At 27.4% G+C, this 12,929-nt stretch overlaps 2 protein-coding genes across 2 annotated transcripts; both read left to right on the plus strand.

The window, feature by feature from the left end:
- The first annotated feature begins 598 nt into the window (after positions 1-598).
- LOC122507323 lies at positions 599-2,794 on the plus strand. The gene is made up of 4 exons (XM_043619981.1): positions 599-1,768; positions 1,964-2,168; positions 2,263-2,396; positions 2,477-2,794. The coding sequence occupies exons 1-4, from the start codon at positions 1,538-1,540 to the stop codon at positions 2,792-2,794; spliced, it is 888 nt and encodes a 295-aa protein (XP_043475916.1). The 5' UTR covers positions 599-1,537.
- LOC122507328 lies at positions 698-1,088 on the plus strand. The gene is made up of 2 exons (XM_043619994.1): positions 698-833; positions 922-1,088. Exons 1-2 carry the CDS (start codon positions 698-700, stop codon positions 1,086-1,088), a joined length of 303 nt encoding a protein of 100 aa, XP_043475929.1.
- Positions 2,795-12,929: the final 10,135 nt, after the last annotated feature.

The following is a 12,929-nucleotide window of genomic DNA, read 5'->3' on the forward strand; positions in this document are numbered from 1 at the left end:
CAGACGATATACTTAATTTTGGTACCACTGCTTTACCGTCGTTTTTCCGTTTTCTTTTTAGTGCATATCATTGTGCGGATTTTTATATTCAATAAATAATTTTAAAGTGGAGTGTTTTGAATGATTCAATGATAAATATATTGAAAAGGAGATATTGAAGACTGGACATATTGAAGATTTAATACTTGTAAGTATATATATAATTAAATCTATATTTGCAGTAAAAATGGTTTTCGGCATTGTGAATTTAGTTTTTCAATGTGATGTTATGGATTTAAAAGTCTAATCATAATTATTATTCGGATAAAAATTATTATCATTAATTCTATTAAATATTATTTTCAATCTTTGCTGTAAAAATTTTCTATTGCAAAACAGTAAAAATTATGAACATTCACAAGAAACAATAACGTAAACAAAAGGATTGAAAAACATAACCTACAATTAACGAGAAATAATAGAACTTACATTTCTTGACAAATTTATATTAAAGAAACAAAAGTAATGACTAATTAATAAATATTATAAATAAAAAAATGTTTATTAGTATAATAAATGATAATAATAGAAAAAAATTACTATTATCTAGTTTTTTGATAATAAACCTCTCACATAAGAATGCAAATCTCTCACTTTACTAATTTTTTATGCAATTTTATGATTCACGTATCGATTTTGATTTTTTCGGAAGCAAAATATGTCGGAAGATGCTGCAGACGGTATTAATTCCCAACGTATGGAGATTGATAATGGCTTCGACTTGTCAAATAATGGCGAATTAAGTGAAAATGAGAATTCGATTAATGTGTCACAAGGTGACAAAGAATCACAAGGTTTTCGATAATAGAAATTTGAATTCTCATAATTTATTGGTTAATTTATATATTTATTTGCATTTTAATCATTGTATACATTTTTCAGATAATTTTACTTTTGAAGAAAACGATTTATTTCATTTTCTTAATTCCACTTTAGAAGGTCAGATAGTTTTAAGGAAATATAAAATTACTGGTAATCTCGATTATGTCAGACTTAAAGATTTGATAATTATGAGGGAGATAAAAAAAGATCCTATTAACTATTCGTAAGTCCATTTAGTCTCAGCGTAAATCAAATGCATTTACTTAATTTAAAGGAACACATTCCTCTATAAGAGCCGTTGGATAATTTATGTGATTTTTTTGTGAGGAGTTTTATTGATTTTTTGTCTAATTTGATGAATAGAAAAGTATTTATTTTTTTAGAATAAAAAGAAGAAGGTTTATTGAATTAAAAGAGCAATTAGAACAATTGTTTCCTACAGAAGATTCTAGCTTATTTTATATTCCGAGCAGCGAAACTGCGGATAAAGAATCTATGAGTGCCAGAGGGTGTTTATACAATTATTATAAAATAATCAGGAAAGAGTTGCGTGACGTGAGACTCTTATCCAAATCGCAAAATAAGAATTCTTCTTCTGATAACGTCAGTTCTGTCTGTAAGATGGAAGATTTTTTAATTTGTTTTTTAAAAATGTTTTTTAATATTGAAGTATTTTATGTTATTCCGTTGTGTGTGTATATATATAGGTATTCAAACTAGTGATTTCGAATCTTTGACAAGTCAAAATGGAGAGGCATATTCTATTGCAAAGGTTACCAAAAATTGGGAGGAAACATACAGTCATCGTATGAAGCTGCTTGTCTCACATTCAAAAAAAAACTCCACACCTTTAGAAGTGTATTTTAAAACATTTCCGCGACTCAAATCTCCACTTGGCTTACCTTTGGTTATAACTTTAAATTTCTTACTAATGTTTATTATACGTGAATATATGGGTTTATATTTTATTTTAATTCTATTTTTATTATTTTTAATAAACTTTTACTCATAAAATTGCAAGATTTTACATATATATTTTATTGTTCTATTTTTAACTTATCTTTTTAAATTTAATTGTTTAATGGTAAATTTTTTCTTGTAGCTTGAACAAGATTGCCGAAGGATATTTCAAGAAATCGCCAAAGAGAATAACGAACTGCGTCAACTGATTCAAAATAATCCCAATCACGCAATATTTGCTGCACAATGGCCAACACTAGCAAAAAAAATAGTTGTGTATTGTAAGAAGAGCAAAGCTGCTGATGTTAAAGTTTTTCTTCAGTCACATGAAAATTTATTCCAAGGAGGTATATAAATCATTATTTTTTAGTTCCATTTAAATTTTAAAACCTACTATTTTTTTCAAAATAAATATTAACGAAAAATATATGCATTTTACAGGTAGCAACGATAATGTTCTAGCTCTATTGCTACTACCCCTAATTATCAGAGGAACAAAAAAATTGAAAGTTGACTCGAAAAGTATTAATGTAACAAAAGAAGAGATAGCGAAAGCTTTTATTTTACACATTGAGGTAAATGAAATATATTTACTTCATTTTTTATACCGTAGCGTTAATCATATTCTATTTTCAACCATTTTCTTTTTTTACAGAACTTTGAGAACGTAATTGCTGGTCAATTTGAATTTGAAACTTGGTTGACTTCTTTAAATTTGCAAATTCATCCATACGTTACAATAGTAGGAAGCTTGGAGACCCCTCAAATTTATCTAAAGTTGAATGGAGAAAATTATAATTTTCAAGATCCATTAAAAGCACTCGAAAGTTGCTACAGATGTCTAACAGCACTACATTCGTTCCCGTTCCTTTGTGATTTTGTTTGGACCTTTATTGACAAAGCGGTATATAAAATTTGTAATAGAAAAATCAGCTCCTGGGTCACCAAATTATTGGTCGATATTAACAAATAAGTTTTCAACAATTGCCAAAAAAAGTTCTATGAAAATTGTTTTTAAAGTTATATTTTTGTAAAAATATGGATATTGTTTATCTATTAAATAGTGTTTTAACATTAATTTTATTTCTTTATGGTGACCCCAATCTTCCGAGAAAATTAGTTGACGATGTAATCATTTTTATTCGAGATTTCCTACGTAATGTTTTTTTATCATCGCTCAAAAAAGATATTTTATTAATTCTCAAAAACGAAAATTTGACCGCTTTTACATTAAATGAGATCGATCGCTGTTTTTCGGAGTATGGCAATATTTTCGAATATGTTGAAACAGAATCAAAAAGATTTAACCTCTTGAAAAAGAGGGGTCTTATTGATAGCGAAGAATTTAAAATCGGAATAACGTTCTCGGAAAAAATTGTCGATAATGATATTGCTTTAGTCCCAGAAGAAGTAAACGGCGTGTGCATTCCATTAAGAAAGAGTTTTAAAATGTTTCTTGAAATACCTGGTTTGTTTGACCAAATTTTGCAGTACATGAAAACACTTTATCAAGAATCTCACATTTTGTCGAATATTATCCAAGCAGAGGTATGGAAAAATATTTATGCTGATGGAATAAACAGTGATATCGTTCTTCCATTGTATATATTTTACGACGATTTAGAGGTTGGGAATGCGCTTGGTGCACATGCTGGTGTTAATAAGTTTGCAGCTATTTATGCCTCAATAGCTTGTCTACCACCGAATATTTCATCGCACTTAAATACCATTCTTTTCTCTACGCTCTTATATTCATCAGATAAAATTCTATGTGGCAATAAAAAAGTGTTCGAAAAGTTAATTCAAGAATTAAATTATTTAAGAACAGAAGGTATTGTAATAAATATTAAAAATGTCGTCAAACGAGTAAAGTTTCAATTAGTTTTAGTCTTAGGAGACAATTTAGGCTTGAATCAAATTCTAGGATTTGTCGAATCATTTAGGACCGATTTTTTTTGCAGAATATGCAATGCAACTTTAAAAGAATCTGAGGAAATGTGTGTAGAAGATAAGACAAAGATAAGAACTAAAGAGGATTATGAAAATGGTATGCATGATGGTGTTAAAGAATCGTGTGTGTTTAATGAAGTGAATGGTTTTCATGTTATGGACAATGTAACTGTAGATTCAATGCACGACGTGTTTGAGGGTGTATGTTTCTACGTTTTAAAAAATCTCATAAATACTTTTGTTTCTAGACCCGATTATTATTTTTCTCTCGAAACTCTGAATACTCGAATTCAAAACTTTGACTTTGGTTTAATGGGAAATGCGAATAGACCACCACCAATTTCCAAACATCGATTGACAAAAAAATGTAATTTGAAAATGTCCGCATCTGAGATGCTAAATCTTGTTCGATGTTTCGGAATGATCATTGGCGATCGAGTACCAGAAAATGATAAATATTGGCAATTGTTTATGTATCTGCGTCAAATTGTTGATATTTTGTTGTCACCACGTGTAGTTCGAAGCGATGCGCAAACCTTAAGTAACTTGATCGAAAAAATGAACAAACTTTACATAGAATTATATGGAAAACTCAAACCAAAATTTCACATTTTAATACATTATCCAACAATTTTACTCAGAAATGGACCTGTTGTAAATTTCTGGGCTATGAGATACGAATCCAATCATCGGTCAATCAAATGTACAGCCCAATCAACAAGTTGTAAAAAAAATCTACTACAAACAATTGCAGTTAAACAATCTTTAAAAATGTGTGAAATGATGCACAATTTGAACTTTGAACCATTTACAAAGTATGGAGATGTTAACGATTCCAGAGAAACAAAAAATTACTTTTTAAATGAAAATGAGAACAATTCTTGTAAATATTATAAACAAGTCACAATAAACGGCATTAATTATGAAATTGGAACATTTTTAGTTTCAAGTATGCAAGAAAGTGAAATAGAGTTCATCGAAATAGTAGATATAGTTTTGCTACAGAACGAAGTTTATTTTTACGTTAACACATTTACAGAAATTACATTTGATTATCATTATCATGCATACATTGTCGAATGTACGCATGAAAAGAAAATTCTAAAACAAAAAGACTTGCCTAGAATTGCACCCGCCTTATCAATTATAAAAGAAAACGCACACTTTATTGTCACCCGCTATGGATTATAATTAGAATACTTCGACAAAAGTTATTAATTTTATTTAAATAAATGTTTAAAATATTCTAAAATTGTTTTTCACTTTATCTTTTACCATCTTGTTAATTATATATTTTTATTTCAGCATTTGATATTTTTTAAAAATAAATGTTAGCTTACATGATACAAAAATTAAATTTAAGTAAAAATTCTATTTAATAAAATATTTATTATGTAGCATTAATTAATAATTAATAATAAATAAATTAAAAGTAATTTATAATTACTAATTATAAATTATAGAATTAGAAAAAATTCATAGGTACATATAAAAATATTTATAATAATTATTTTCTATTTCTTTCACTTTTTTGTATTCTAATTTATTAATTAAATATAATTTTTCTAATAGTTTCATAATTTCCACTATATAATTATTTAATGTTATTAAACATATAGAGAATAGTTTTTTTATAAAAAAATTAGTAATTAATTCTTGTACTTTTTATTTCACTGCACTCTTTAAAGGTTAATTTGTCATAAGTTTTAAATTCTTTATATCTATTTTTTAAAAATAATATTGGTGTGAAAACTTCAAATTTTTAGAAATTATTATATACTTATAGATAATTAATGGTATATTTAAACTTAAACAGTTGTACAATATGAAAAAAGCCACAAATTTATATACACAAGTAAATCATTTTGTTGGTTAATATATTTTCGATAGTGGGGTATATGTTGACTAATTTCAAGTGCATGAGTGGTGCCATGTGCTTGGGACAAGAGATATCCCTTTACTTGGTGCATCTCAGCTCCCAGTTTTGGAATTTCGCTTGTACCAAGACAGTAGTACCAGCGCTGTACGACACTAGGTGGCTCTCAAGCACCAAAATTTTTTCCGTGTAAATAACGTTGAATTTAATTTTGGATTACGGATCTCATAATCTAAATTATATTCAGTATTATCTAAGTGTTATATATTCAATAGCAATCAAATTAGTTAATGTTCTCTACTTCATAATTTCTCTATATATATATATTTTCATATGCTTATTATGTTCTAATGATAATTAAGTTTAATTTCAATTAAAATTTGCAGTTTATTTATAAATTAAATTATTTATTTTTGTTAAACTAGAATTTTTCTCTGCACTGAGAAAACAATATATTTGAATCAAACATAAATATCTTTAACAAAAATTTTAAAAAAATGCTCGTCAACATTTTAATTATCTTTATAAATAGCAAAATTCTTCGTCGAAATTTATTATATTCATGAATTTTTATAAAATTCAATTATTTTCATAAATAATAATATTCATCTTAAGAATTCAATTATTTTCAAAAAATTTTAAAAAAATCGTTTTCAACATTTCAATTATCTTTATCTTTATATAAATGAAAGCAAAATTCTTCGACAAAATTCAATTATTTTCATAAATAATAATATTCATTACAAGAATTCAATAATTTTAAAAAATTTTTCTTAATTCAATAGTTTTCAATATTCCACTATTTTAATAAAATTTCCTAAAAGAATTCAATTATTAAAAAAATTTTTTTTTACAATTTTCTACACGATCATTCAATTATTTTCATAAATAATAAAAATATCACAATTTTGCATACATTTTTTCAAAAACATCAAATGTTTTAAAGTTTGGCACTAAATTCTTCGCAGTAATTCAATTATTTTTTAGGAACTTTAAAATTATTTTCAGGGTTTTATTTTTTTTTTTTCATAAATAATAAAATCGTTCGGAGGAAGTCAATTATTTTTATAAATAACAATATTCATCACAAGAATTCAATTATTTTCAAAAGTAATAAAATTCAATTATTTTCAAAAATTTTATTAAAATTCATGGCTAAATTTCAATTATTTTTAAAAATGTTTCTTTATTCAATAATTTTCAATATTCTACTATTTTAATAAAATTTCCCAAAAGAATTCAATTATATAAAAAATTTTTTTGATAATCAACACGAACATTCTATTATTTTCTAAACAAATAAAAATTTTATAGGAATTCAATTATTTAAAATAGAATTTGCAAAATTTTTTTCAAAAAAAACCAATTGTTTGGAACTATTCATCAAATTGTTCGCAAAAATTCAATTATTTTTATAAATAATAAAAATATTACAATTTTTCCAAAAACTTTAAATGTTTTAAAATTTGGCATTACATTTCTTTGCAGTAATTTAATTATTTTCATAAATAATAAAATCATTCGGAGGAAGTTAACTTTTTTCATAAATAACAATATTCATCACAAGAAGTAAATTATTTTCAAAAATTTAAATAAAATTCATGGCAAAATTTCAATTATTTTCAAAAATTTTTCTTAATTCTATAATTTTTAATATTCTACTATTTTTAGTAAAATTTCCCTAAAGAATTCAATTGTTAAAAAAAAATTTGATAATATTTTACACAAACATTAAATTATTTTCTGAACAAATAAAAATTTTACAGGAATTCAATAATTTTAAATGGAATTTGCATTCCATTTTTTCGAAAAAAACCAATTGTTTGAAACTTTTTTATAAAGTTCTTCGCTAAAATTCAGTTATTATTTATTTTCATAAATAATAAAACTCATTGCTGAATTTCAATTATTTTTAATACAATTTTAATCAAATTCCTCGAAAAATGTAATTTTTGATAATAATTGAATATTAAAAAAGCATTATATCGTGAATTTTTAGAAACATTTGAATTTTGAAAAGGTTTCAAATTAAAAACTTTGAAAATCTGAATTTTTCTTACTTTTAACTAGACTTTTTTAAAATAATTTTTTTATGTTTTTAATATGGTGAGTGAAAAAAATAAAAAAATAAAATAATTGTTTTAATTTTTATATTTAACTTTTGTTAATAATTGTATTTTATATATTTTTGTAGTCTCTGAAGAGGAGTTTATGATTTTACTCGTAACGTTGAACTTTTAAAAAATAAAAAGTAACATTGTCGACTGAATGTGTCGTTTTTATTAATAAAAATTTTACAATTAAGCAAATTCGTAAATAAATGTAATAAAACATTTTTTTTGTGTATCTAATAATTTTTAGAGTGAATCAGAATATTTTTTAGGGTCAGGGAAAGACAAAATTTTGTCTGGAACTCAGGGAAATACAAAATTAAATTTTTGTGTAAACCCTGACATAATAAGTTTGATTCAATAAAAATTATGTTTATAATTCAATGTATAAAAGATATTTAATTGAGACAAATTTTTTTGGTTGGGTACATATTTTTATGAATAAAAATTTTTTTTCCTCAATGCCTGGTTGTATGTAGTAAAAGTTACTGATTATTTATTTTCGTGTATGAATAAAAATAATTTTATTAAAAATAAATATAGTTAAAAAAATAATAAAAATAAATTTTATTATTATTAAGATGAAATAACTGAAATCGTTTCTCAACATTTAAATATATTTTTAAAATTCAGAAATCGGAATAAAAATTTGTTTAGTAAAAGAAAACAGAAGATAAACAGTCAGTCGTGTGGAAAATGTCTTCATTAAAATGAGGAAGAGGTACAGTTTATATAAATGAAGAAAATTAAAAAAAAAAGAAAAGGAGGAAAAAGAAAAATAAACTGAAAAAAAGATGATGAAATTAATGGTAAATTACATAGCTGGTTTATACTCGATTTGAGTTCCAATTATTCGGTCATTAAACGTCTGATTATCCCTCGCAAGTTTTTCACTGATGGGTATATATCTTTTGTCATTAGGATTTTTCTATTATCATTAAATCCGAGTAGGTGGTCGGCCAATGGCACATTTATCGTGGTTATAGCTTGACCGGATGATATTTCCGAGTTTGAGCCACGTTGGGAAACCATTATTGAATTCAACGTTTGCGATTGGTCGGCGTTCAAGCACGGAGAGAGGTTCGCATGATTAAGATCATCCAATGATTCCTTCTCTATAATGATAGGCTCGAGAATTTCTGCTTGCTACTCCTTGGGAGTTGTGTGTAGTGCAGTAGGAGAGAGAAAGAGTTATCTGAGAGGAAGGGGGGGGTTTACAAAGGGGGGTTATATGGGTGGCGACGAAAACAAGGGGGAAGTGGGGGGGAGAAAGGAATACAGGGTTGTGTGTGGAGGGAACATTATGCGCCGCGCGGGATTTTTCTCTTTCTAAAAAAGAATCCTTTATGCTAATGAAAATATGTTTCGTCTTTTTTGGCTCATCGCGCGTCTCTCCCTTTTGCCCTGGCGCGCGATTCCCGAGGCCGTGGCGCGCCGTCGATCGCCAATCGTTTCGTCTGACTTTTGATTCCCCCTGACTACTTGCGCGATTGTCCCTACAGACTTACCAAGTAGTCACGTTATGAAAATAAGAAGAAACCTTAAATACTCGCTGTCTCACTCTAAAAATATACGTTACTCGAATCACTAATGTGGGAATCATTTCTTTTTCGTGAAATTACATTTTATCCTCGAGAGTTGAATTTGCATTATATTTTTCAAAAGAGAAATTATAAATTCATCATAGCCTTTGTATATTTTATATCGCGAAAAAAAAAATTTTCTTATGACGATCGAGGAGAAATTTTCGAAAGAGTTTAAACAATGGAGGGAACCAGTTTTCTCCCTGCACGGAGAGACCCACATTCGTAAAAATTACTAAAAATGGTTGCAATGACCGGAAATAAGGGGACTTTTAGCATAATGTGCTACAGAATTAGATAAATTTACAAAAGAAATAGATAAATTTGCTACATTGAAATAGCAAGTTTTAATATTTTGTGTAAGAGTTGTAAATGTAGCAAAAATTGATTATAGTTTTCTCTAATTTAATTAGACAAAATCTGACAAATGAAAACATTTTCCACTAAAACCTACGATCCACTGTAGTAATTTTTGGTGAGCAAGTGTGGCTAGCGAGTGCAGTCATATGGCGCCTGCATTTCTATTGGTTGCTAACTTCGTCAATCTCCGTAAATGAGCCGACGCCATCCGATCATTGACAGTGACTATGTTTCGCGTATGTAAAATAAATTTGGATATTATCTACAATAATTAAATATAAAGTGAAACGTAGGTCGTTCGGTATCTCAGAAATTGACCATTATAAATTAATAAACTTTGCATTTATTCCTGTCCCAAGAACTATGTCTTATAGTAAGTTGTTAAAAGTAAATTGCTTTCTCGTAAGTGCTGTAAATTTTCATCATTCAATATATAAGGAAACAAAGATGTATACTTTCAGTGAAATTCGTTGTCGTGCGTGCAGTTGTGTATTAGTGTATTAATTAACCGCGTCTATATATATAAGTGAAATAAACATGTGTGTGTCTTCAAATATATAAGTGTGTGTGTGTCTGTGTATGTAAAAATCCTTCCAGTTTGTCTCCATTAGTCAAGAATTGACGGGAAACCGGCGACAAAAATCCGTATTTTTTCTTTCACTCTTTCTTTCTGCATTTACAAACGACTGTAGTAATTTTACGTACACAATGCTTCTGAGTTTACTACAGTTATTTGGAACTATTGGACGAAATAGTAAGAAACTTTGCTAATTTGGTGAACATTTGTCGGGATTAGTGACTTAGTGTAGAAAATAGTAAAAAATACAAAAAGTCCCCTTATTTCCGGTGGTTGCAATGTGAAAATAGTAAATTCTAGTGTGATTTTATACAAAAATTAGTAATCTCGGTCTCTCCGTGTGGATTGAAATATTTTATTTCTTATTGGTGACTCTATTGGGTTTATTACTCTGAAGAATAGCGCGCCCGATGCTAAAAGGCGATAAACTTCTTTTTCCTGTTATTAACTACAAAAGGAAAAATTAAATCATTTTTGTATAAAAATTTTAATTTGCAGTGGAAATTAATGCAAATTTCTTTAAAATTGAATTTAATGACAAGTTGCGAAATTATCACTAACAGCAGGGTCTCGGATTAACTATCAAGGCTCAAAAAATGTGTCTGTTAAATTTAATTTCAATTCATTTTAATTTCATTTAAAATATAAAAGAAGTTACAATATTTTTCGTGTTTCATAAAACAAAAAAAAATTCGTTCCTTTCGGAAATTTAGCTATAAAAAAAGACAGCAAAATTTATCATTTTCTTATGAATTGTAAAAATTTAATTTTTTCCAGTACTTTTAGTAAAAATCTATGACAATTTTTTACAATTATTTACAATATTTTTATAGACTTGATATTAGAATATCTCTTCTAAATTTCACAATGTATTTTCTTTCTCGTCCAAAACGAAAAACATAAGAATGTCTTCCTTTACCTAATTTGCATATCTACTCTTTTCATTCAAGGATCAATATTTTATAATAACAAAACTAATTTTATTAAATATATGATGTTTTCCCGCAAATCTCAGATTAAAAAAGATTTAACCTACAATTTATATATTTGAAATGTTTACTTTTTCATTTATTACTATAACTTATTTCAGGCTCTTAATAATGCGAAATTTATGTAATTTTAGTGTAAAATAATTCAATTTTTCTATGTTTTTTCATTCTTTTGAAAGTTAACAAAGTAAATCCGTATGCTATTACTAAATAGGGAGGCCACTTTGAATTTTTATCAAGACAAAAATGTAAAATATGCAAATATTCAATATCAATCAAGAAATATTAATTTTAAGTAGCAGGAAAAGGTTAATTTCTTCCTTTCCTTATAATTAAAAAGATATCTTTGTAAAAATACTAAATATAAGAGAGTCAACAGGTATTCCTTTGCAAAAATGACATTCATTCATGTCAACCGAATACTTTTTTCCTATTAAGACCCTTCAGGGTGTGTGATTCATGAATCCAATACCCATCGTGGACCCTTCAGAGAGCATTGGTCTCAGGTGACTTCCCAAACGCCGTTTTCAAATATTTTTGTAACAAATGAGATAATTGACACCATGAACAACAGATTATACTATTACAAAAAGAACGCCAAATTCGGTTGCTTTAAACTAATCTTTAATGCTTACTAAGTTTACATTTTTGATTGTTAGCGGTAGAGATGGTTTCTCCAGAACAGATCCACGCTTTGCACAGTGCCAAGGTAGATCTCAACTGCCCAGGAGCTAATATCCTACGACTGCACGTCCAGAAAGCCCGCTGGAGAGATAAGTCTTAACCCATCCACATCCTCCCGATTTGTTTTCTCGGGTCTTAATTCTACACAATGATCGACTTTCTTAATGTCAATCGTGAATTGAATCTAAATAACTATGATTTCGTACTTATTTTAAAGTGAAATCTGTTGACTAACTTATTTGGTAAAATAGTATAAATTTAAGTTTATTTTTTTGTTCCTTTGGCTATTCATTATGTTTCTTATTTTTGGCAAGTTAATTTGAGCTTTTCTTTTATTGGCAAGTTTTAGGTTTAGCACATTTTTGAAAAACTTGCATATTTTACAGTAATGTCTGAGCTACTTATCAAAAGTAGTGTCGGAACAACAGTCTTTCTTAAGGAAAACGGGAGGCAGAAAACGTCGAACTTCTGACGAGACAAAACCGATAAATTCTCGCAAAGAAATTATTTTACCGATTGTCATTGATTTTTATAGTCTATTTTAACTGTACCGAAAAATTTCCCTCATTTCTTAGTAAACCCTTTAGCGTTCTAAATATTTTATAAATTCTTAAATCATAGAGTAAATTATCAAATTTTTTATGCATTTTGTATTTTTATATATTAAATTACGGGAATCAAGTGAGTCGAAAGATTCGTCATTAAATTAAAATGCATGCTGAGTTCCCTGACTACCAGTTCAACGAGTATATTGGGAATGTTCATAAACTTTGTGTGACTGCTCAATTTAAAGCCAGCTAAGGATATACCAACGGATGTTCATGAGCTTGCGTCACGGTCTAATTCTAAACCCTTCATTCTAACCAATTGACTCTTTTTACCATCACCCGAACGCTATCAGATAATCAAAATTTTCCTGAACAATAGAGAATTTTATTTCAATTTTTAAGTAATAGCAGGTCCACCCGTACGCTATCA

Source organism: Leptopilina heterotoma, unplaced genomic scaffold, assembly GCF_015476425.1.
Source record: "Leptopilina heterotoma isolate Lh14 unplaced genomic scaffold, ASM1547642v1 Lhet_114, whole genome shotgun sequence".
Lineage (NCBI taxonomy): Eukaryota > Metazoa > Arthropoda > Insecta > Hymenoptera > Figitidae > Leptopilina > Leptopilina heterotoma.